Source organism: Lampris incognitus, chromosome 3 (assembly GCF_029633865.1).
Source record: "Lampris incognitus isolate fLamInc1 chromosome 3, fLamInc1.hap2, whole genome shotgun sequence".
NCBI lineage: Eukaryota > Metazoa > Chordata > Actinopteri > Lampriformes > Lampridae > Lampris > Lampris incognitus.
In genome coordinates, this window is record NC_079213.1 from 92813857 (window position 1) to 92838790 (window position 24934).

General features: G+C 43.7%; 1 protein-coding gene across 1 annotated transcript in view; it reads left to right on the forward strand.

Annotated features, from left to right (window-relative positions):
• The window catches only part of cep350 (centrosomal protein 350), a 54461-nt gene that overhangs the window by 8879 nt on the left and 20648 nt on the right, over nucleotides 1-24934 (forward strand). The window contains exons 9-25 of the mRNA XM_056276861.1: nucleotides 6621-6737; nucleotides 8295-9046; nucleotides 9188-9312; nucleotides 10885-11966; nucleotides 12247-12400; nucleotides 13335-13492; nucleotides 13759-13945; nucleotides 16560-16798; nucleotides 18631-18794; nucleotides 19227-19337; nucleotides 19484-19624; nucleotides 19934-20061; nucleotides 20338-20439; nucleotides 20712-20944; nucleotides 22098-22312; nucleotides 23751-24029; nucleotides 24621-24770. Of these exons, the coding sequence (XP_056132836.1) occupies nucleotides 6621-6737; nucleotides 8295-9046; nucleotides 9188-9312; nucleotides 10885-11966; nucleotides 12247-12400; nucleotides 13335-13492; nucleotides 13759-13945; nucleotides 16560-16798; nucleotides 18631-18794; nucleotides 19227-19337; nucleotides 19484-19624; nucleotides 19934-20061; nucleotides 20338-20439; nucleotides 20712-20944; nucleotides 22098-22312; nucleotides 23751-24029; nucleotides 24621-24770 (4337 nt within the window). The remainder of the gene's footprint in view (nucleotides 1-6620; nucleotides 6738-8294; nucleotides 9047-9187; nucleotides 9313-10884; nucleotides 11967-12246; nucleotides 12401-13334; nucleotides 13493-13758; nucleotides 13946-16559; nucleotides 16799-18630; nucleotides 18795-19226; nucleotides 19338-19483; nucleotides 19625-19933; nucleotides 20062-20337; nucleotides 20440-20711; nucleotides 20945-22097; nucleotides 22313-23750; nucleotides 24030-24620; nucleotides 24771-24934) is intronic.

Sequence of the window (24934 nt, forward strand, 5' to 3'; positions counted from 1 at the left end):
CTCTATGTAAAATTCACCAATTAAACCATCTTTCCATGGACTCTTGTTCCTATGTAACCCTGCTATTGCTGCCTCTATTTCTCCTGTCCCTATGTCTCCCTCACACATCTCTCTATCATCATCACTTACCTTGGCCTTCACCTTATCTAACACTTGTCCTATGCTGTCTTCATCCATCCGTTCTTTCCTAAATAAATCCCCATAAAAAATCTTCTACTCTTTCAGCTGTCCCTACAAAATCTGTAACCTCCCTACCATCCTTTCCTTTCAACTTTTCTAAATAATTCTTTCTTTGTTTTGTCTTTTCTAACCCTAAAAAATACCTCGTACATTTCTCTCCTTCAACTACATATCTAGCTCTGCTTTTAACGATTGCTCCCATACTCCTCTTTTGTTCTATCTCCTTCAGTTCATCTTTTATTCTAATATAGTCTCCTAAAACATAACCTGCCTCCCATCTGCCCTCTTTGCCGCTTTAGTTAACTCTCCCTTTAACCTCCTCTCTCTTTTTCTATCTTATTTCTGCCTCCGCTATAATCTATACTCAATATCTTTTCTTTTTTTTTACATTTATTTCTGATTTTTCCCTTTTTTCTCCCAATTTAGTGGCCAATCGATCCCTATTTTAGTTCAAACACCCACCCTCGTACTGCATGCATTCTCCAACTGCATCTCCCCGGCCGGCAGTCTCGAAGGAGACGCCTCACCACTTTCGTGACAAGGCGAATCCAGGCCCAACCACTGCTTTTTCCAACACACACAGAGACTCATTCATGTGACGAACACAAGCCGACTCCGCCCGCCTCCCGAAGACAACGTTGCCAATTATTGCTGCTTCATCGAGTCCGGCCATAGTCGGATCTGACGAGACCGGGGCGTGAACCCCAGTCCCCAGTGGGCAACTGCATCAACACAAAGCCGATGCTTAGACCGCTACACCACTGCGGGCCCTATACTCAATATCTTAACTGTTCTTTCATACTCTCCTACCACCTCCCAGTGTTCTCCTCATACATACACTCATTGTTTCTTCTAATTATACACTCTCACTATCTTCTTATATTTCTCCTCTCTCAGCAATTCACCATTCAGACACGACACCCCCCTCCCCTCTCCTCTCTACACTTTGGCCTAAGCTAAAACCTAACATCAAGTGATCACTAATTATCGTGTCTTTGTATTCTATTTCCCCTATCTAATCTACTATGCCCTTCGTACTCAAAACTAAATCTGTCCTACTCTGTTTTAACACCCCTTTCACCCCTTGTCTCCAGGAAAAAGCCCTCCCCTCTGGATTCCTCTCTCTCAACATGTCTATCAGCCCTTTTGGTCTCATCACTTCCTTCAACACACCTCTCGATGAATTGCTCTTAAGTCTCACACTCAGTCACATACAACCTCCCACACCTTACATTAAAGTCACCCACTACCATACAGTTCTCACCAACCATCCCTCCCAATTTCTCAAAAAAAAAAAAACTCTCCTCACCCTCTCATCGTTCGGTGCATACACATTCAACAATTGAAATTTTTTACCCAAATTCTCAAACGTAATCCCTATTGCTCCCCCCTCACTATCATCCACACATTCTCAACTACACCTCTTTTCACTAATATTGCAACCTCTCTTGTTCTGACTCCACCATTGTTCACATACATTTCTCCCATCCATTCTCTCTCTCAACCTGTCTCACACCCAGCCTCATCCCAATGTGTCTCTTGCAAACATAAAATGTCAGACTTACCTACCATGAAGGTTTGCTGTCTCTTAATCTTATCCTTTAGCCCATTTGTATTAAAAGAGGGGATTTTAACCATGAAGAGGATAATTGGAAAGAGATGTCCCATTTTAATGATCTAAACTACACTCACCGGCCACTTAATTAGGCACACCTGTCCAACTGCTCATTAACGCAAATTTCTAATCAGCCAATCACATGGCAGCAACTCAATGCATTTAGGCATGTAGACATGGTCAAGACAATCTGCTGCAGTTCAAACCGAGCATCAGAATGGGGAAGAAAGGTGATTTAAGTGACTTTGAACGTGGCATGGTTGTTGGTGCCAGACGGGCTGGTCTGAGTATTTCAGAAACTGCTGATCTACTGGGATTTTCACGCACAACCATCTCTAGGGTTTACAGAGAATGGTCCGAAAAAGAGAAAATATCCAGTGAGCGGCAGTTCTGCGGGCGAAAATGCCTTGTTGATGCCAGAGGTCAGAGGAGAATGGCCAGACTGGTTCGAGCTGATAGAAAGGCAACAGTAACTCAAATAACCACTCATTACAACCGAGGTATGCAGAAGAGCATCCCTGAACGCACAACACGTCGAACCTTGAGGCAGATGGGCTACAGCAGCAGAAGACCACACCGGGTGCCACTCCTGTCAGCTAAAAACAGGAAACTGAGGCTACAATTCGCACAGGCTCACCAAAATTGGACAATAGAAGATTGGAAAAACGTTGCCTGGTCTGATGAGTCTCGATTTCTGCTGCGACATTCGGATGGTAGGGTCAGAATTTGGCGTCAACAACATGAAAGCATGGATCCATCCTGCCTTGTATCAACGGTTCAGGCTGGTGGTGGTGGTGTAATGGTGTGGGGGATATTTTCTTGGCACACTTTGGGCCCCTTAGTACCAATTGAGCATCGTGTCAACGCCACAGCCTACCTGAGTATTGTTGCTGACCATGTCCATCCCTTTATGACCACAGTGTTCCCATCTTCTGATGGCTACTTCCAGCAGGATAACGCGCCATGTCATAAAGCTGGAATCATCTCAGACTGGTTTCTTGAACATGACAATGAGTTCACTGTACTCAAATGGCCTCCACAGTCAACAGATCTCAATCCAATAGAGCACCTTTGGGATGTGGTGGACCGGGAGATTCGCATCATGGATGTGCAGCCGACAAATCTGCAGCAACTGCGTGATGCTATCATGTCAATATGGACCAAACTCTCTGAGGAATGTTTCCAGTACCTTGTTGAATCTATGCCACGAAGGATTAAGGCAGTTCTGAAGGCAAAAGGGGGTCCAACCCGGTACTAGCAAGGTGTACCTAATAAAGTGGCCAGTGAGTGTATTTCTTCCACTTTCCTTTATTTTCTACCAGATTTCCTCCCTTTTGGGTTTTCCTATTTGTAGCCAGCTTTCTGAGGTTGTTCTCCTTACTTTCTGTATTGTTCGAAATAACCCACTGCCCCCTCCCTTCTCTACCCCAGTAACCTCCCCTGCTTTCCCCACTGTTCTTCTTCCCTTCATTCACTCTCACCACCACGTTGTCTTCCTTCTTCTCTCCTTTCTTCTTTCTCAGCTTATTGTCCTCCATCTGCTCTCTGTCATCATCTTCTCTTACAATGTTCTCCTCTGCTCTCACCTCTTCTCCTCCACTTCCTCCTCCTTCTCTTTGCTGCTCTTCCTCTTCTCTCTCCATCTCTCTCTGCTCGTCACACTCTCTCGCATAGTGTCCTCTCTTACTGCATTTAAAGAAAGTAAACCCTGGGCACTCTCTAAAAATGTGCCCAGGTTTAATGCAGAGTCTTCGCACACATACTTGTCTGTCATGAATGGCTCTGAAATGTTCTGCACCTCTTAGAGTCTCAAATTTTGTGGAGTAGGGGAGTGAACGGACCTGGTCGTTGAAACTACTTTTACAAATCTCGTTCCGCCAGCTATTTCTGTATCAGGCCACGTGCGTCATTTAATTGGCAATAACGCCTTCACTCCCCATTCTTCCAGCTTTGCCAGTATCTTCCAGTCCTCCAGATAGACAAGCAGGTTGATGGACACCACCGTGTCATTGCTTGTGATGCCTCTGGTGTGAATCATCACTGCTTTCACTCACACGACGTCCATCAATTTGGATTTCCCATCCTTGTCCTTCATTGTGATGTCAAAAATCTTCTCTCATCTTACTCTGCAACCAACTACCTCCCCACACTCTTTCGTCACCTCCTTCAATATTTCCATCATGGTAACTCTTTCACCTCCCTCCACTTCCACTGTCAACTCTTTGCTGTATTTCTCTTTCCTTTCTCCACATTCTTCTCCACTGTTTTTCTGTCGTTCTCCATCTGTTCGCTCGTTTTTTCTGTTTCCTCTCTCATTGTGTTTTTCTTTCCCATTTTTTGTTTATTTTATTCCCCTTCGTATCCTTCTTTCTGTCCTTGTTCTTAATATTCGTCGTTTGTTCCTTTCCATTGTTTGTGGTCATGATTCCCATCCAAAAAAAACACACAAACACATTCACAAGAAAAGTCTCCCAAACAGCAAGAGCTGTTGGGGGGGGGGGGGTCAACTAAAAGCGAGAAACAAAGAAGGAAAAGCATTCAGGGATTAAAGTTTTCCATCACCTACGAGGAGAGCTTGGTTAGTGGTTGTGTCAGGAAGGGCATCCAATGTAAAATTTTGCCAAATCATTAAGCGAATTGACAAGACCATACCAGATTGGTTGAGGGCCGCCATGGTGTTGTGCCCTCACAGGGTACCGATGGAAACTGCAAAATCCGCTGTGGTCACTCTTACAAACAAGGAAACAAGCCGAAAGAAGAAGATGTACATAGTTGTAAAGCTGAGAGGAAGAATTGAAACGGGAGGGTGGGTTACAGTTCAGTAGTAATACATGTGGTTGTGCAGGCAGAGTTGGTTCACAGAACACCATCACTTGGCATAGAGTTCACCTTATGACCACCTCCCTCAATCTTCAATTTGTCTCTGACTCTCCAGTTTTGTCTTTCTCTCTTTTAGGCCACCATTGTTCATTTTTCATCCTCTGCCATGTTCTCCCTTTATTTCTTCTCTCCTTTCTCTCTTTCTCACACAGCAGCCCTTGGGCTCTTACTCACACCACTGCAGTCATCATTTAGCTGTTAGCACTTCCATTATTTCAATCCAACTGTGGTCTGTTAGCACAACGACTTCCACTCTGAGAATGTGCGCACACTTTCTCATAACAAATCAATAACTGTGTTTAATTGAAGCTATAAATCCAAAATTTAAACTTATTCCAGCTATTTTAACCAGGATGCAGTGCAGCAACTTAACTGTCCATAGTCTAAAGAAAACCTGGTAGCTGAGGTGATTTTCTCCTGCGTATAAACAGTTGATCTGAAGTGGCAGTCTGATTTTTGCTTAACTGGAGTAAATTATACAGTCAAGCCTGCATAGAAATGTAGTCACTTCTTTATAATCCAATACAGACACTGGAACATGCTCACCACTGGAAACAGGGACTCTGCATTCTAATAACACATTTTCAGTAATTGTGTATTTCGTTGTGGACTATAAGGAAAGGACTTTCTTTCTTTTCTTTTTTTTAATTTTGGAAACAATTCCAATAGGTAACACCTTCTGAATGCTGTAGTAATTGTTCATCTGCTCAGTTGTGTCTTAACAGTCCTGTTTGTTTGTTCCAATCTATTGCTGGCAGCCCATGTTGTGCTAAGTATCTTATCGCTGGAGAAATGTCCAGTATGTGTGACATGCTGACTGTGACCTGCCAGTGGTTTAGAGACATGCTGCTATTGGTATTCAGCATGGTAGCCACCTACTACTTTATCCCAGGCAGAGCATTAACAGCTGAGAATATTGACCCTGGGTAGAAAGTATTCCTACATGCATCGATGGAGGCAGTTAACACACACACAAACTCATTCACGCTTTATTTTGCTCTTTCAAGTTTGACTCTGCTTAATGTGCTCTGTCGTTCATTCTCTTTGTCTTGAGCACACCTGATCCCCTTCATTCCTTGCCACTGTAGTATTATCCTGTCCTCCAGCCCCTGAGTCATCGCTCTTCTCTCCTCTCAGCCTGATTTCTGATCCAAGCAGGCACAGCTCTATTAATAGCCTCTTTGAGATCTGTGATCAGGTTCTGCCCTGTTGGCTCATCCACCCAGTACAAACAGTTGCCCGGATAGTTGATGTTCATTACCAGGCTCTGGTGTGCAGGGTTCACACATGTGAAATTGGACCGGTGGTACATGGAGGTTGAATAAGTTTAGTTAGCAGAATACTGATACATTTTTATTTAAAGCTGTCTGTTAGTGGATGGTAATACTGATACATTTTTATTTAAAGGTGTCTATTTGTGGATGGTAATTTAGCCTCATCTGAAAGTGCCAGTACCATTGTTTATTATTTCCCTTCAGAAAATCCTACAATGCTTTGAGTCATTTTTGCAAACTGAATTTCACAATGTTATGCATAAACCAGAGATGTTAGATTAAAATTGCATGAAACTTAAAAAGAATTAATTTTGCCTGCAGATTTGTCTTAGATGGGCACTTGCATAATGTAGCATGGCTACTCTTTATTAGGCCAGTGGAGTGTTGTGTTCAGCAAGTCTATTAGATTAGTCTTATTGAAGCTATACGTCTTGACTGTCATATTTTCTTTCATGTCTCAGTTTCTCTCAGCCTTATACTTTGTGCATGCGTGTGTATGTGTGTGTCTCTGTGTGTGCTACAAACAAAGTAAACATAACGCAACCATTCACAAGCATATCTGCTTGCATGAAGGCTTTATGTGGCCTGTGAAACATTAGAACCCAAGAGATTAATTCTGTGATTCCCAACAGTGATAGGCTAATAGGTGTTGATTCTCTGTCCTTCTGCAGTGATCGGTCCTTCGTCATGGAGGGAGGGCCAGAAGTTGGTGAAGATGGTGCTGGGTCCAGCTCCCAGGTTGCCTAAGGAGGACAAACCCCAGCCATCTGACAGACTGAGTAAAACAGGTGGGCCTGGAGACCTACATACTCAATTTTTCTTCACACACCACTACAGTCCTGTCTGATGTTGCCACTGTAGCCCTCTTATTTCTTTTTGACAACCTCTTTTATTACCCACACCCCCAGTCCCTCATAACAGCCAATTTTCAGCATTATTTGAGGAAACAAAATCAGTAAATTAGCAACCACCACACTTTTCTGTATTATTGCCATTATTATTATTAATGTTGTTTTCCCCCTCCTTCAGCCATCTTCCGTTGTCTTCAGACTTGTTTGCTCTTTTCCTCATTACGTTGATTTTACCATCAGTTGAATAGTAAAAGAAATACACTTAAGTGTTGTTTTCCTGTAGTGGAGCTTATTTTTGTGTAAATGGCAGCTGTATTATCAGTGCATGTTATAGTGCTTTTGCATGTTAAGGGACCCACATTCTGACAGCCAGCCATATAACAGAGCCAGCAGAGGAATATCAATAAATAAAGAGTCTACGTTTGCTACCTTGTCCACACAGCTACAGTCTCTCTGTCTCTGTTAGCCTAACCCATGCTGGCTTCCAGTGACCAGAAGGAATAGAGATTGACTGATGGTTTCTGGTTGGCTGCACAATTAAACATGGTCTGATTTCCTGAGATTGCCCCAAGTATAGGAGCCTTGTACTCAGGGGAGTGGCACAGTAGGGTGGAGAGATGCTTCATAACAACCAGAGCAGCCATATTCCTAGAAAGCACAGCATCACTTTACATGCCCTGTCTGATATTCATAGTTAATACTTAGGTATGTAAGATTTTTTTGTTTGAATTTCACTCTGAAACATACATGGATACACTGACTCAGTTTACTGTGACCAAGTTTCATACAATGTTGGTATAACTAAGAGATTTGCTGGAAAAAATAGTTTTTACATGTGTATATTTTCAACGGCAATTGAGTTTTGCCTGTTAATGAAGGGCAAAATCATGCAAGCACATGAACCTGGTTTGGAGGGGGGGTTTAAGGGATGGAAGGAGGAGGCAGAGAGGGGGGGGGGGTTTAATTTTTTTGATTTTTTTTTTTTTATCTAACTCACTCATTTTTGCAGAGTTGCATATTCTAGTGGAAATATCTAGTTGGGCATTTTTGAGTGTGGATTGCATTGAGGCTACTTACACCTTTGCATTTGTTTGTCAGATCCAGTCAAATGTTATGTCATGCTATGCATCACTGATGCAAATCAGAATCCACTTAATTTTCTGCTATAAACTCTTCATGAACAGCTGTGCTTTACAAAATAATGGTTTCTTAATTTTCTGATAACTGTAGAATGCTTTATTGCGCCACTATGTCTCTGATGAGAATAAAGGCAATGTAGTTGCTAGATAGAAATTGCTGATGCTTTCACTGCATAACACACATTTAAATTCATATCTTTGCATTCGAAGTGCTAGCATGTGACAAACATTTCTGCTTTTTCTCCCCCTCACCTTCTTTCCATCTGCCTGCACTTCATTAATGCTGCTGTGTGTTTGTTTCCAGTGTTACGCTGACCACCAGTTACCAAACGTACCTTTCTGTAAATGTCCTCAGGTCCCTTTCACCGCTCCAGTTCTGATCCCCGCTCTGAATCAAACCGGCAGTCGCACCGCAACAGCAGAGAGAGGTCTCACAGCAGTAGCCAAGGGCGGAGCAACTCCCACTCCATGCCCACACCCATTTCTTCAGCTGCAGCTCAGGACAAGGCCCCAGTGGCTGTGAGCACAGATCTGTTGTCAGCAGACATCCAGGGCATACTGGATGACCTGCAGCTGGAGTGCCGAGCAGCTGAGGAGGAAGAGGAGAGGGCACGGCAGAGGTCCCGGAGAGGGGATCGAAGTAGAAGAGGGAGAGGGGGATCGGGGTCTCTAACAAGGGCCTCAGTCTCTGCCTTGGGGTCTATTGCTGCAGCTGGCAACTATCTGCGAGGCTCCCGCAGCACCAGCCCAGCCAAACACCAACCAGAGCCTGTCCACACTACAGAGACAGGGCAGAGGAAGCGTCACTATGATGCAGATTCTGTCCGCCAGTACATCGTTCGGCAACAGGAGGAGAGAAAGAGGCGTCAGGCAGAGGAGAAGAGAGCACAGAGAGAGGAGGCGGAGAGGAGGAACCAGAGACTGCAGGAGCTCTATAAGAAGCAAAGAGGAGTAGGTAAAGCACTGGCCCATCCCCCTGTGGTGCCTGTGGCCCCAGTACAGAAGAGGCTACAGGAAACCTACACCAAGCTGCTGCTGGAGGAGGCCCAGCTGGGTGCAGAAGCAACACAGACACAACCTACTGTACTACCTACTTCTAGTCAACTGGTAGGAGACATTGCAACATCCAATAAAAATAACCCAATAATAGGTTACAAGATTAATGAAGAAAGAGAAAGTATATGAAGAACCACAAGCTTCTGAGTTGTGTGTGCATGCATATATATATGTATGTATGTATGTGTTCAGTTGCAGAAGCCAGTGTACCAGCCTTCAGGGGAGTCGGACAAGGAGAATAAGAGACTCGAACCACCCCAAAGTCCCTCCAGCAGTGATATGTCTTTGTCAGAACATCCACCTCCTCCACTCTCAAGGTGGACACACACACACACACACACACACACACAGTCTGGTTTCAACCCTTACCTTAACCTAACCCTAATTCTAACCGTAACCCTAAAACCAAGTCCTAACCCTAAAATATTCCTTGTGAGGACCTCTGCAATGTCCACACAAGGTAGGTGCTGTCAGGTTTTGCTATCCTAATGAGGACATTTGGTTCACACAAGGATAGCTAAACATGTACACACACACACACACACACACACACACACACACACACACACACACACCTGTCCCACCACCTCCTCTATCGATAACAGCAGATACTTCAGATCTAGTTTTTATTGGGCAAACATGGGCATAGATAAGTTCTCCCACTCATATTCTTTGATCTGCTGAAAATATTGTGTGGTACATAATTACTAGGGAATCACCTGACAATATCAAACAGAACAACTGTTTGTTTTCATTTAGTTTCCATAGGCAACCCTTGCAAGTGTCTCACATGCTTTGTAACACTGTATTTTTGTACGGGATGACCCTTGAGTTAAAGGCTGGCAACAACTCTACAGCATCGCCCCTTCCCCCTGCAACCACACAGACAACTGCCCACCACCTCCAATACACACGGCAAAAATATCTAATAGGCACTTGTAAACAAACTCAACAAATATATGTAATGTACAATGTCTAACTATTTGAGAATCACCTGACTACATTAGACAGAGGCACTGTTTGTTCGTCAGACACTTATTTTCCACCAGTAAGTTTTATGAGTGCCTCCCAAGCCTTGCAGCTCTTTTTTTTTTCAGTACCAGATGAACTCCAAATAGGGAATTTTTACTGTCCCAACTCCTATTTTAGATGCAAAAGATAACGCCTCAGATGACCCTCTGAATTAAGTAAACAGGGCATGATTTCATTTAGATAATGGGTAAATCATGTTTGTAGTTTCCACGGAGTTTGCGTTCCTTTAGAATTTCTCCTCTATCCATGGCCATTAGATCTCAATTTTAGTTGCTGTCAGTAGGATGTTTTGTTGTGATTTTATCCTAGAACCTTGTGAACTTATGACATTCAAACTAGTAGGTTATATATTGGGTATATCAGCATAAAGATTTTAAAATCATTTGCAAATGCCTTGTGATGACATCTATAAAACACATTGACTGCCCTTTTAGTTAGGAATTTAGCATTTTAGAGAACATGCCATATCAAATGACATTTGCAGATATCTCATGTCGAATAATAAATAAATAAATATATGTTGGGGTTTTTTTCAACTGTTTATTTTGGGTTTACCTGCAGTACTCGCACTTTAAAAATATCCCTTCCCTTTCCAGTTTACATTACAGAATTAATGATCTCTTATTAAGTCAGCCAGTCTAAGTATTTTCTGTCATTTGGAGCAGTGGCCAGGGAAGGTGGCTTCATTGAGTGGAGGGCTACACATACACCTGGGCTATACAAATAAAATTGACTTGACTTGACTTGACCCAAGCAGTTTAGGGTTCAGTGTTTTTAGAACCCAGTGCCTTATTAACCTGCCTTCTCTACTTCCTTCCCTCCTGTCCCATTTTTATTTTTCTGTTCCACTTATATAGGAATGATCTGGGTGTGGGAGTTCCCTCCTGGCTTCAGCCTGGCCTGAACTCAGCAGTCCGACCAGCCTCTGCTCCCAGCAGTAGTGCTCTGGTGCCACCTAGTGACCATCTCCTCTCACAGCTTCTCAGGCTGGAGGCTGGGGCATCCGCTGGAGGACACAGACAGGTCCCAGAGCCAACTACAGCACCTCCCAACAGGTTGCAGTCCAAGATGTCCCGCATCGAAGCTCTAAAGGCCACAGCCGCATCCCTCTCCCAACGCATAGAGAGTGAAGCACGGAAACTAGCTGGCGAGGGGATCAACTATGGCTCAGCAACTGCTTTGGATGTCGATGCCATTTTTGCTCCTCAGCCCTCTCAAATGAACCACGACGATGGACGCTGGGCAAAGGCATTCAGCCCACCTGTCAGAGAAACAGCCATAGCTGCCACAACAGATCCTGATGACCTAGCTCTGAGGATCCAGAGGATTTTGTGTAGTGCAGGTCAGAGTTCATACAATGCAGTGGATCTGCCATTTGTGGGCAACCTGGCAGCTTCAGAAGGCACCTTTAGAAGGCAGAAAGAGAAAAATGGTTTGCAAACCAATTTCTTCAGGCTGGAAACCACAGCTGCTGGTGTTGGGGGCCACACCCTAAACAACGAAACACAAGAAGGGAGGACGTTGGTCAATGGCCTAGAGAAGGGAGAGAAGATGGAAAGGTTGGGACAGGGGAGAGAATATGGAACAATTGAGGGGGAGGAGATGAATGGAAAGAAGCCTGAACACCATGAATCAAGTGGAGGCTCCATTAGTGAGGGTCCTCTCTTGAGCGAGGGGAGTCTCTCTGAGGATGATGCAGACCCTCCTCGCCACTCCCACAATCACATAGCTGGACTAGCAGATCGTCTGGGTGCTCAGGACTTCTGTGTGGGTCAGAGAGGGGACTATCAGCCTCTGTCCCATTTCCAAAGAGAGGCAGAGAGGTACTCTCCCTTTTCTCTAAGGGATGGTAGCAAACAAGCCTGGGAGGAGCTAAACAAAGGGAGCCCTCTTAGTGTCATCAACATTTTCACCAAGACCCTTCATAGCCATGTGAAAGGTAAACTTGTACATGAGTATTAAAATTCAGAGAAATTTAGGTACTTATGATTTACCAATGACTGCTGGGATAGGCTCCAGCATCCCCGCAACCCTGAGAGCAGGATAAGCGGTTTGGATAATGGATGAATAATGGATGATTTACCTTAACAGTAGTACATTGTTTTTGTTAATTTTGCAGTGTATCATCTACCTTTCACCAGTAAGTAGGATAATCACAACAGGAGAAACTTTCCAATTTCTCCCTGACAATTTTTTTCCTCCCTATGTTTATCTGATAGTGGGTGAGGATAAGCCGGAGAAAAGATCTCCGTCTGTCCGATCTGTCCAGTCTGGAGCTAGCCCCGGTGATGTAGCAACCTATGAGAACGACTTTGTGTCAACTCGTAGTAGTGGAACAAGTGGGCAGTCGAAGAGAGGACACAATAATCGCAGGTTAGAGAAATAAGCTGGACTTGTTCATAAACTTACCACTGGATGTCACTCATGACACGTGCGGCTCAGCAGACATACTTGCACTTGGGTCTCAGACCGTTAGATGTGTAATGTCCCATACAGATACTAACTAAGCTTTAATTATAGTATAAAGGTAATGGTGCTATATCTGCAGTGGGCATTTTATATGGGCACTCACAAGGCTCCAACAAGTCTTTAGTTGTTTATAATAAAATAGTATCAGGGATCTTTGTGTAGTGCTTTTTAGAAAATCTTTAATAGTGTATGATAAAGTTACAGTGATTATGAAAGGAGAAAAAATCAAAACATAAAATACATTCATAGTAAAAGACGAGGCAAAAAATGGCAGCTCTTTCTAAGATAAAAAAGGCTGCCAAGAATGATAAATGTAAGAAAAACAAGTTGAGAAGTAAGAAGTAAAAAAATGGATGCTAATTTAGATAGCCTAAGTACCACATCAGATTATTTCAAGGTCTAGAAACTTTGATGGCACATATTTCCTAAGTTTGTAATGGTTCTCTGTTGAAGGACATGAGATCTTTTCTAACATGTTCATCAAAGCTCAATCTACTACTACTGCTTTTGGCTGCTCCTGTTAGGGGTCGCCACAGCGGCTCATCCATTTCCGTTTAATCGTGTATGATAAAGTTATAGTGATTATGAAAGTAGAAAAAATCAAAACATAAAATACATTCATAGTAAAAGGCCTAGTAATAGTTCATCAAAGCTCAATAATGCATCAAAGCCTGCAAATTAGCTTATAGTAGTTGGTAATTAGATTTAGGTGGGCTGGTAGATTTCGGACTTTCAGTTTTGTTTTTTTTTATTTCTTGAGCTTTTCATTTCAGGGGGTGGTTACATCATATTCTGTGAAGTAAAACGGTTATTTAATCTTGTCTCTCCTCTCGCTCAGTGTGAACAGTCACTTTGAGGAGCTAAAGAGGAGATCCCCATATGAGAAAAGGGCGAGAGACCTAAACTCCCTTCATTCATCTATTCAATCCCCTCATCTGTCCTGTGGCTCCACACCTGGCTCCTCGCCCCTCTCCAGGGGCTCAACAGGAAAGAGAGGTGAGAAACAATTCTAGTCAACACTGGTCTGGTTGAAAATATATTTATACAACAAATTTTACACCAAGTAGAGCTGTAAATTAAGTATGTTCTAGATTTAGAGAAAAATTTAGAAAAAAAATTGCGAACATCTTTCATATTTTCCATGTTCTCCCTGTCTCTCCCAAGTTTTTCGGGAAACACTGTTCTTGAAAATTCACCGGTTTGCAGAGTGATGGCTGCCTTCATACTGTGTTATAATGAATAGTGTCTCCCTTCTTCTGCAGGTGCATCATCCGACCGACATGATGCCACTGTGGTGGATGAGCAGAGGAGCCCCCGTTCACCAACGTCTGAAGCCCCATCTGCTGAATCCAAGAAAAGAGGCTCAGAGAAGAACTCAGTCTACAGCCAGGCCAGGAGTATCCCCTCTGATGGTACACTGGGGGGAGCCTCGGGGTACTCCCTCCGAAGGTAATTTAATGAGAAACAGTATGGGGGTTTTGTATGTGCAGTTTACCAGAGCAAAATTTCAAAACCTGTCATCTGCAAAAGTGTTGTTTTCTTCCCATAAGGCTTTTTTCAATTAAGAGCCCTTCAAGTATATTATAAAGTGCTTTTGGACCAAGCAGTTCTAGGGACTTTTTTGACAGGAACTACCCGCTGGGGAGGTTCCCTGAGAGCTATGATCCTTCCAGGGCTTTTTTAGTGTTTGCATTCGCACCACCAGGGACTCTGAAATGACTTAAACCAGTGGTTAGTATACCAAACCAGTGGTTAGTATACCAATGTCATTTCTGCGCGGTTAGTATACCAATGTCAAATGTGTATGAATACAAACGTTTATCTTATTCTGTGCATGATGCAACAACAACATGGAGGATGCCATGATCAGAGCTGTGTGTTTGTTGTGTGCCATGGGATTCATGATAACAGAGTTGTAAAGGGGACATGCAAATTTAGACTGTGTGTTTTCATGTTGACGCACGATAAAGCCTGGACTTCACTGTCGGTCCATTGGTCTGTGTTTTGTTCCATTTTTAAAGGCTAACGTTAAGAGCTTTTGTGTACATGGCTAACGTTTTACGCAGGTTTTTAAAAATGGTGGTTGCCGCTGCTCCATTGTCTCATGTTCGATCAGTCATGCAAACTTGTCAGTCAAGGTTCCTCTTGTGCCGGGTAAGTGCCTACCCTGAAGTAGGAGTTAAAAAGTCCCTCAAAATGGCATTCTAAGAACTACGATCGTTCCCAGTTCCTGCAGTGTGGACACAATAAAAAGGGATAGTTCTCCAACAGTTCTTAGAACTATCAAAAAGTTCCTCCTGTCTGAGATTCCCAGTTTGGTTCAACTCCAGTGTGGCCTTTAATATTTCCTTCCTCTTTTGTTTTCTTAAACCTTTCGAGTGGTACTGCTTTCTGTGTAAAATGGTAGTGCTGTGGACATACAAATTAATGCTTATCATATTGTCCATGAATCGGTTAGTATAGGTTAACAATGGGATTTTATTTGATTTATTTTTTATATTTATTTATACAAAGTCATCATACAGGAACTTTTATTTCCTAGTGTTGTGGTGATGTGTCGCTGTGACAGTGATGAAACTTACTTTTCTTGTTCCAAAATGACTCAACCCCACAATGTTAATTCTGTTAAGGGAGAAACTAAATGAACTTGGAAGGTGACACCAGCCGCACTGTTTCCTTCGCTTAGTATTTCCAAGCCAAAATAAAATGGAAGTTGAAAACCTGTGTTTGGGCCCAGTTTGGGATGAATGGGATCTTTTCACCACTGCCATTAGTATTTAGTAATAGGACGTCCCCCTTGTTCCTATCCTGAAACACTCAACGCCCTTCATCACCTCAGCTTGTCCAGCACTTAATTCCCCTAAGGTTCATTTATCCGAACATGATGACCAAGTGATAATTGTTAAACTGTGCATAGGGAACTCTAGTTAGGGCTGCCAGAACAACCCATCTTGCGGCTTTCCGCTCTGTAGAGGACTCAAGGATTTAAGCAGTGCTCTGCAGAAGTGTCACACTGCAGCTCGTAAAGGGACAGAACACTAGCCCTTTTGTTTGTGGGGCCTGAGAGGTGGTGGGTCAGGACAGCCAGCTTCACCACAGTTTGGGCATGTCTCCAAGGGAGGGGGGGTGTTGGGTCCTCCCCCCTCACAGTAATGACATTTGAGCTCTCCAGTGGCATGTTTCTGAAATCCAGGTGGGAGATTCTTGCCATATCTTTGAAGGGGACTGTCTGTTTTCCAAGATGACTGGAAGACAATGCGATTTCAAACATAACTAAATGTCCTTTAATGTCATTTACAACACAAGTTCTTTTCCTTGTGTTGAAACTCATTGCCTGTCGACTGGGATGGAAACGACTACAAAGATATCATCTTGCATGGCACATTCATGATGAATGTGCCATGCTTTTGCTTGATGAAGTATCCATTGCAGCTCTCTGTTGCATGTTTATCTCTGTGTAAGTGTGATGGATAACTTATTTCAGCCCAGAGGTCATTGTCATGTTGTGATAACTAAATCTGTTGATCATCAATGGAGCAAAGAAGCGCAATTGTCTCTTCTGCTGGCCCTATTGAGGGAACAGAGTGTTTTCTCAATCTCTTAAGATGGCGTCCTTGGCCTGTGGTCCCGCTCCGAGCAGGACAATATATCTATTGATGGAGGGTCTCTGCCCTTCACATAGTATGGTTACATTGCTCCACTCAGCAGTAGACCTGGGCCGGGGTCCCCCTGTTATTTGTTGTTCAACAAAGTCAGTCCTCTATGTGTCTTCTCTACTAGATCTTGAAATATGCATAGTGTGAACTGACCTAAAATACACTTCTGTTTGATATACGGGATGTTTTCATCATACAAAGGAAGTCATTATCGAATGGTCAAACAAAAAAATCATTGCCTGAAAACCATAAATATATCCACGTGATCCAGTGTATCCAATCTAACTTACTACCTGCTATGATTATTGTAGTGCAGCACCTTCATATTGTTTCAAGTATACATTTGACTGCCTCATGTGTAACAGCTTTCATTCATGTTTTTCTCTTTTTTAAATCTTTTTCTCTAGTTTTGGGTTGGATGGTAATAAGTCTCCAGTGGACAGCCCTAGTCAGGCATCCCCTTCCGGCTCTCCTCCAGGGGCAGACTCTCCTGACGTGTCTGTAAGAAGTGGCTCCTCAGTGGGGGCAGACATCCCAAATATAGGCCTGGGTTTAAGAAGTGGATCTCCAGTAACACCCGAGGGTAGACCGGCTGCTGTTCCTGGAACACACATTCCCAGACCCAGTGGTAGAGCAGAAACCACAAGTAAGTACAGCTTTTACGGACACAATGAACTATTAATGTCTTGAGCACCTCTCTCTTCCTCTATGTTTTTGTTCTCACATATTTATATAGTGCATCCGGAAAGTATTCACACCCCTTCACTTTCCGCACATTTTGTTATGTTACAGCCGTATTCCAAAATGGATTAAATTCCTTTTTTTTCTCATTAAGCTACACACAATACCCCACAATGACAAAGTGAAAAAGGTTTTGTAGAAATTTTTGCAAATTTATTAAAAATAAAAAACTGGAATATTGCATGTACATAAGTATTCACACCCTTTGCTATGACACTCAAAATTGAGCTTAGGTTCATCCTGTTTCCACTGATCATCCTTGAGATGTTTCTACATCTTGATTGGAGTCCACCCGTAGTAAATTCAATTGATTGGACATGATTTGGAAAGGCACACACCTGTCTGTACAAGGTCCCACTGTTGACAGTGCCTGTCAGAGCAGAAACCAAGCCATGAAGTCAAAGGAATTGTCTGTGGACCTCCAAGACAGGTTTGTATTGAGGCACAGATCTGGGGAAGGGTAAAAAAAAATTTCTACAGCTTTGAAGGTCCCGAAGAGCACAGTGGTCTCCATCATTCGTAAATGGAAGAAGTTTGGATCTACCAGGACTCTTCCTAGAGCTGGCCGCCCAGCCAAACTGAGCAATCGGGGGAGAAGGGCCTTGGTCAGGGAGGTGACCAAGAACCCAATGGTCACTCTGACAGAGCTCCAGCGTTCCTCTGTGGAGATGGGAGAACCTTCCAGAAGGACAACCATCTCTGCAGCACTCCACCAATCAGGCCTTTATGGTAGAGTGGCCAGACGGAAGCCTCTGCTCAGTAAAAGGTACATACATGACAGCCCGCTTGGAGTTTGCCAGAAAGCACCCAAAGGACTATCAGACCATGAGAAACAAGATTCTCTGGTCTGATGAAACCAAGATTGAACTCTTTGGCCTGAATGCCAAACGTCACATCTGGAGGAAACCAGGCACCTCTCATCACCTTGCTAATACCATCCCTACAGTGAAGCGTGGTGGTGGCAGCATCATGCTCTGGGGATGTTTTTCAGCAGCAGGAACTGGGAGACTAGTCAGGATCGAGGGAAAGATGAATGGAGCAAAGTACAGAGAGATCCTTGATGAAAACCTGCTCTGGGGCGCTCAGGACCTCAGACTGGCACGAAGGTTTACCTTTCAACACGACAACGACCCTAAGCACAAAGCCAAGACAACGAAGAAGTGGCTTCGGGACAAGTCTGTGAATGTCCTTGAGTGGCCCAGCCAGAGCCCAGACTTGAACCCCATTGAACATCTCTGGAAAGACCTGAAAATAGCTGTGCAGCGACGCTCCCCATCTAACAGAGCTCGAGAGGATCTGCAGAGAAGAATGGGAGAAATACTCCAAATATAGGTGTGCCAAGCTTGTGGCTTCATACCCAAGAAGACTTGAGGCTGTAATCGCTGCCAAGGGTGCCTCAACCAAGTACTGAGTAAAGGGTGTGAATACTTATGTACATGCAATATTTCAGTTTTTTATTTTTAATAAATTTGCAAAAATTTCTACAAAACCTTTTTCACTTTGTCATTATGGCGTATTGTGTGGAGATTGATGAGAAAAAAAGGAATTTAATCCATTTTGGAATAAGGCTGTAACATAACAAAATGTGGGGAAAGTGAAGGGGTGTGAATACTTTCCGGATGCACTGTATATTCCTAGTGAGGTTAACGGCAGTAATCTGCTCAACCAACCTCCCTTCTGCTATTTCTCATTCCCCGCTCACCTTCCCTTTCTCCCCTCTCACTCTTCCTCTTCCAGGTGAGCTGCAGTATGCCCCCACTGTATTGCAGCAGCGTATGACAGCGGAGCTCACCTACTTGGAATCCGTTGAGGAGTCTCTCCGACAGTTGGGGGATGTGGAAAGGCTGAGGGGTGTGTCCATGGCCCAGCAGGAGAGTGTATCATTGGCCCAGATACTGAAGGTGAAAGAAGGGTTGCAGATGTGGACAGTGGGGCTGATCATAGGCGAGCATTACAGCATGATGAACAACACAATGGGCAGCTGGGTGGTAGCAGCATCCAACAAGGATATATTATCTTTTCAATGGATTATGACTGTGGTTTTTTTTTCCAATATTTTGCAAGATAATGTACTTCGGTGGTGTGAACTGTGCTCAAAAACAATCGAATACAAAAAAAAAATCTGCATTTTATTTATTTATTTTTTTATTTTTTTTAGAGGGGCTGTTTTGGATTTAATTTAACATAATTTTTGTTTCTTTGTGTCTTCAATATTCTATAAATAATTTTACCGGCTGATTTTCCCCCATAAGTTTCAATGACATATTTCTTTAATAGGTCTGTCTATATTTATACTTTGCTCTGACCTGCTCTTTAACCTTTGACTCTTGCAGGCCCAGCAGCAGCGCCATGAGCGTGAACTATATGAACTGAAAATAAAGGCTGAGAGGGAAGCTCTGGAGGCACAGCTACAGCTGGAGGAGAGCAGACACAGAGCAGTCAGGGTACATACACACATAAAACACACATACACAAAAGCATTTAGGATGTTTTCAAGTGATGTTCACAAACTTATGGACAAGGCCATACATACAGCCTGTTTCCCCGCCTTTTAACACAAGGTGTGTGGTGCTTGTGTGATTATGTCCAGGCTCATGCAGACTTGCAGGAAAGCATGGCAGTGACCCAACAAGAGACTTTGGGTGGTCTCCAAGAATCCACGGCTAAAATGATGACTCAACAAGTTGAGGCGGCCCGCTACACAGCTGATGCTGCCCGACACATCAAAGAGGTCTGTGCTCGCTACTTTATCTTTTGCCTGGAAGACAGTCCCTACCTTTATTTGTAACCATAGCAGATTCATATTGATAAACGAACACCGAGGTGGACGGGACCAACCTTCGATGTCATTGTCACAGACCAGCAAATCCAACTTGGTAAATCAGTAGAAAAGTGTCTGTGAATGTTCTCATTCATCCAGGTCATGGTTATCCAAAGGAATTGAATCGAGTGCAACTGGACTTGGGACTTGGTATACCAAGTCCAGTTGCAGTAGAAAAGTGGTGTTTGATGATAACTTTCATGTTGTCTTGTCTGTCAGATGACAGAGTTGGCACGGTCTCAGATAGCCGGGGCATTGATTGTACCTTCGGCTGTCACATCTCTTTTGGACCAGCAGAGAGAACAGCACAACATGAAACAACTACAAGCCAAAGCTGACACTGAAAGGTAAACTGACACATTACTGGCTTTTCCCAGTTTTTGCAAATTGTTGAGAATATTCACTTCAACGTGTCTTTTTTTTTCCCCCCTCTATTTAGAGTACAACTACTCCAGCCTCTATTTGTGTTTCAAACTACTAGCACAGTTCAATCAGACAATTATTTACTTAAACTAAGTAGAAAGGATTTAACACCATGACCACTGATGCATGAAGTCAAAGAGACGACCCAAATTCTCACTAACCATATCTCTTGTCTTCTGTGTACTTTCTTACCACTCCAGGAGTGAGGTGTCAGGCAGTAGGGCAGGGCCAGAAGAGCCCCCCTCTCCCCTGGACAGTTGCAGTCAGTCTGACTCACTGCCCTCCAGGAGACCCAACCTCAGGTACCAAATGGCTACTTTATTGTCAGACTTGTGTTGGATGGAAATCCCCTTTTTTTTCTCCAAAAAATAATCTACTGGGTTGAAATTTACTTCTGTTTCACAACTGAGTTGCGACTGCCTTGACTTCTTACATTTCTTTTTATTACCTCCCTCTGTGTACATATGCTATATTTTAAATTTCATTTTCAACGTGATGTCAGTTACTCAGACAGACCGGACAAGTTTGAGACAGTCACGAAATCCACTAATTTTTCCCCCCATTTTCTTTCCAGTGATGGAGACAGCAGCAGCCACCTGAGCCCATTGCAGGCTTCCTCTGACCAGAGGGAGAGAAGTCGAAAGGAGGGAGCAGAAGAAAAAAGGACGAAAGAGGGATCACAGGAGAGGAGCATGCCTTTGAGGAGGGAGAAGGTCGCAAGTTGCAGCTCCATAGAGGAAGACGCTCCCACAGCGGCAGACGACTCTCTTCGCAGTGACAGCATTCCCTCCATGGTGGATGAGAAAGGTACTGGACAGAAGGCACAGCTCTGAGCTAGGTTTCACTCTATGATCTCTATGATCATTCAGCTGTGATGTACCACGATGACTGGAATACAGTCATCTCTACTAGAAAAGCTGCAAAGAACAGGTAGAAGGTCCCAAACTTTTACCAAAACGAGCAGTTCCTATACTTGTCTGCTTGGTCTGTTCATGTCTAGGAAATTAATTCAAAATATCATGATATAAGCTTTTGAATTGCAGATATTGTCTGCAGAGTTAAAAAGAAATATATTGAGCATCCGGGTAGCATGGTGGTCTATTCCATTGCCTACCAACACGAGGATTGCCAGTACGAATCCCTGTGTTACCTCCAGCTTGGTCAGGCATCCCTACAGATACAATTGGCTGAGTCTGCGGGTGGGAAGCCGGATGTGGGTGTATGTCCTGGTCGCTACACTGGCGCCTCCTCTGGTAGGTCGGGGCGCCTGTTCGGGGGGGAGGGGGAACGGGGAGGAGTGGCATGGTCCTCCCATACGCTGCGTCCCCCTGGCAAGGCTCTTCGCTGTCAGATGAGGAGAGGCGGCTGGCAACTCCACATGTGTCGGAGGAGGCATGTGGTAGTCTGCAGCCCTCCCCGGCTTGGCAGAGGGGGTGGAGCGGCGACTGGAATGGCTTGGAAGAGTGGGGTAATTGGCCAGATACAATTGGGGAGAAAGGGGGGGGACCCCCCCCCCAAAAAAAGAAATATATTGCCGACTCAGTCAGATACTACTATACGTTTCATCTACTTGTTCACCCACTATCACATACTGTGTTATTTGTGAAGAATAACAGTTCAGCCATAGAGTGATATGGTGTAGTTGACTTCCATTTTGTCCAACCACTCTCAAAATACCTCATACTGACTACAAACACAAACTTTCAAACTTATTGAAGAAGTTAAGGTCTAGGAGAACTCTACATTTTCTCAAATGAAAATGTATTGAAATACACAGAAGGTGATATAGGGCAAAAATAAGAAACTATCCCCTATCACCACTTACACAAAAATCGCAGACAGAAACAATGAAACGCAAGCGCACACATGCATACACTCTGTCAAAAGATTTCATGTCGGTGCTGCTGGATGGGATATACCGCAAGGGAACATGGGACTAACATTATTTCTGCCTCTGCAGCAGACAGTACATCAGTGGCAACAGAGTACTCTCTGAAGTTTGACGAGTCGATGACTGAAGATGAAATTGAGGAGCGCTCATTTCGCTCTCTGCTGCCCTCTGAAGCACACCGCCGTGGTACCTTGGAGAAGAAATCCCGTCCACATGAGGAATCGGAGGAGGAGACAGCCAGTCATGACAGGACACTGGCCACAGGAGCACATGACCGTTCTAAGGTGAGATGGTTGTGTAAATTCATCTACCCTTCCCTGAGTCTCTCAGGCTGAGTCAGTGTTTGTCAATGGGAGGCGTTTGTAACCACCGACATTGTGAATTTTCCGTCAGTATTTGTTGAGTGTGTGTGTGTGTGTGTGTTTTCCTGGCAGCAGGGCTCTGCAGTATGAATATTTCACTTCCCCTAAAAATAGATGTGTGCAAACCAGAAAAATAATTTACGAGCACGGTTTGTGAGTAAAGATTACAAGCACCATTGGTGTAAATTCATCACTCAGTCAGTCACTCAGTCAGTCAGGGACAGATACGTTTAAAGTATCGCATAGACATCGCTAAAAATGAACCCCATTAACTTATTTTGAGCAAAAAAAGATGAGGAGAAAGAGGAATCCGGCGAGTGGGATTCCCAAATTTTAACTGAGGTGGCTCACGGTGGCCAGTAACGACAGAGCAGCTGAGAACGACATTGGCGAAGCTACCGTGACCCCCCCACTGTTACTCCCAACATCCACTGGAGCCAGAGGAGGGAGAACATACAAATTTAATGTGAATAAAGTGTGTGTGTGTGTGTGTGTGTGTGTGTGTGTGTGTGTGTGTGTGTGTGTGTGTGTGTGTGTGTGTGTGTGTGTGTGTGAGAGAGAGAGAGAGCAAGAAAGAGAGAGAATCATAGAATAAAGCAGCTGTTGGTCTTTGTATTTTAATGTTTAGTTCTGGAACCTCATATTTCTTAAATCCACTGTGTAACAAGGTAAAAAACGAAAGGTGGACCAGTGTTGTGTCAATGGCTGCTTTGATTGGCAGATGAGAGATGGGCTAAAAAACTTTAAAATGTTTTAAAAAGCTCTTGCAATATTTTATTGATAAAGCTGTGTTTCAACATTTCAGTATTTTAAAAAGCTATGTCAATGATGTTTTCAATATTTTAAGGCCCATATCTAGATACTAGGGTCTTCTACTTTTCATAGTCCTCCACTGGTTTTCACATCATAATTGCACACACGGAGAAAGAGCACACACACGCATGCATGCACGCCCAGTAAAAATATTTATGTAATCAATTGTTTATTAATGAACTCTGTGTTACTTGAACATTTTTCACAGTGCTCCTGAATTTCTTTGTGTGCTCCTATTTTTTTATTGTCATTTTCTATTTTTTTAGGAGCACATGTACTCCTTGGGAAAAATGTTAGGGTAGAGCCCTAGGTAGTCTGATCAGATTTTGTTGCCCTGATGTCTCACTGAGCCTTTCTCCACCCTCCCTCCTTCCTCCCATTGCCATCCCCTCTTCTCTTTTCACATTTTCCTTCTTTTTTTAACTATTGCCTATTTTCCTCAATCCCCATCTTATTTCCTGATCACATAACCTTTGACCCCTAACTTTTACCCATCACTGCTTCACCTCATAACCACATCTGTGTCACCCCCTTCTTTCTCTCTCAGACTCAGGATGTGAGCATGGCCTTCTCTGGCGGCCAGGACAGCTTCTCGCAGTTCACCATGGACATGGTGCGCCAGTACATGAAGGACGAGGAGGTGCGGCTTCAGCACCAGAGCTCTCTGCTGCACCTCCGCCAGAAGGCCCTCAGGGAGAAGACCAAGACTGAGCTAGCATGGCTGGAGCACCAGAAGAGGAGGCTGAGAGACAAGGGTGAGGATGACAAGATGCCACCCATCAGGAAGAGGCAGAGGGGCTTGCTGATGAAGCTTCAGCAGGAGCAGGTAGGTGGCAGTGGAATCTGTAGTGTATAGGCATTGGTAATTAAACTGATAGGTGGTATGCCCTATTATATACCCAGTGAACAAGGCGGGTATCCTCCACATGCCTGCTTACAGTCTCAAATACACAACTGACTAGAAGCTTACTGATGGGTAATAATAGCTACCTGCAAGGACACGTGCATGTATACTAGTAATGCATATATACTACTTGTATAAAGTTTTTGAAAGAGGCTCTCATTCTGCTAAAGAGACAGACCAGATGACTGCAGATGAAAGCTTTGATCCCATCAATTACATCTAGCAGATCCACTTCAGCCATGAAAGGAATGTCTATCAAGGAGAGGCTACTAAAGGAAGAATTTTTACATTCTGACACAAGTGAGATGCAGATTGTAGAGAGGGGAGTGCAATTGAGTATTTGGAGTAGGTTTCATTTTGTGCACTTAAATGAATGATTTTGGGGGTCAGCAAGTTTCAACACTCCATCACTGAGAGGTAAAGAGTAAGGTAAGCTATATGATAAGGTATGCTAATGACTATCTGCGCACACACACGTGCGTGTGTGTTTTTTCTCCTTGTCTGTGTCCCCAGGCTGAGATCAAGCGTCTCCAGGAAGCCAACAAAGCAGCGAGGAAGGAGAGGCAGCTGTTGCTAAAGCAGCAGCAGGAGATTGAGAGGATGAGAAACTCCACACTAAGACTCAAGGAGCGTCTCAAGTGTGTCGGAGGCGAAGCACCACCTGTTAGTATCACAGCAACCAAACCACTTATCTACTGCAAAACCTGTTCATCTTACCGGATCACAGTTAGGAGAGGTTTATGATGTGATTTCAGTCCACTATCCAGTCAAGGTTTCTTTTGTTCAGAAGTAAACTCAATATGATCAAGGAAGAAAAAAAAACAAGT